The sequence below is a fragment of the Echiichthys vipera genome (assembly GCF_963691815.1).
Source record: "Echiichthys vipera genome assembly, chromosome: 14".
In the NCBI taxonomy this organism is placed as follows: domain Eukaryota; kingdom Metazoa; phylum Chordata; class Actinopteri; order Perciformes; family Trachinidae; genus Echiichthys; species Echiichthys vipera.
The window spans coordinates 335,676-336,360 of record NC_139839.1 but is presented as its reverse complement, the minus strand read 5'-3'; the positions used below and the strand labels follow the sequence as shown (position 1 = coordinate 336,360).

At 36.9% G+C, this 685-nt stretch overlaps 1 protein-coding gene across 1 annotated transcript in view; it reads right to left on the bottom strand.

Annotated features, from left to right (window-relative positions):
- Positions 1 to 278: 278 nt before the first annotated feature.
- nhp2 (NHP2 ribonucleoprotein homolog (yeast)) overlaps positions 279 to 685 on the bottom strand; it is a 2,913-nt gene continuing 2,506 nt past the window's right edge. Inside the window, exon 4 of the mRNA XM_083926730.1 lies at positions 279 to 673. Coding sequence (XP_083782856.1) covers positions 548 to 673 — 126 coding nt within the window. The 3' untranslated portion in view covers positions 279 to 547. The remainder of the gene's footprint in view (positions 674 to 685) is intronic.

Below are 685 nucleotides of genomic sequence, written 5' to 3'. Positions count from 1 at the left end.
AGACCTGAGAAAATAAAAGTTTATTATAAATAAAAACATTAATATTAAAAAGTTTGTTTCTTTATTTTAATGAAACAAGTTTGAGAAAAAATTAATAAAAGAAACAAAACAAAATAATTTATTAAAAAATAAAAAGAAACAAACTTTTTATTAAAGACTTTTATTCACTTCGTATTCATTATTTATTTATTATTGTTTTGTTTTTATTTTGTTTGTTTTGAATCATTTTCACATTGAAATAAATAAATAATAAATAAATAAACAAACATCGACTCAGATTAAAAGTTTTTTAACTTTTTTATTCAAAAACAAAAATCATTCAAACTTTTGAACAAAAGAAAAAGTTTCTGTTGTTTTTCTGCACAAACAACAACAACAACAACAACCCCCCCCCCCCGTTAGCCTAGCTTAGCACAAACACTGGGAGTGGAGGGAAGTGTTAGCGGAGCCTGGTGGTGGTGCGTTCACAGACACCCGGATACCAGAGCTCTGGTGGCGGTGCCTCGCTGTGATTGGCCGGAGCCTGGTGCTGCGCTGTGATTGGCCCTCACAGCGGCTTTGGCAGCGCCGTCACCTCCTCCACACACTCGTCGTACGCGTCCTGATAATCCTGATGCGCTTTGATCAGGATCACACACGTGGGTCTCTTAGAGCCCGCAGACGAGCCCAGGTCCTGAACACACAC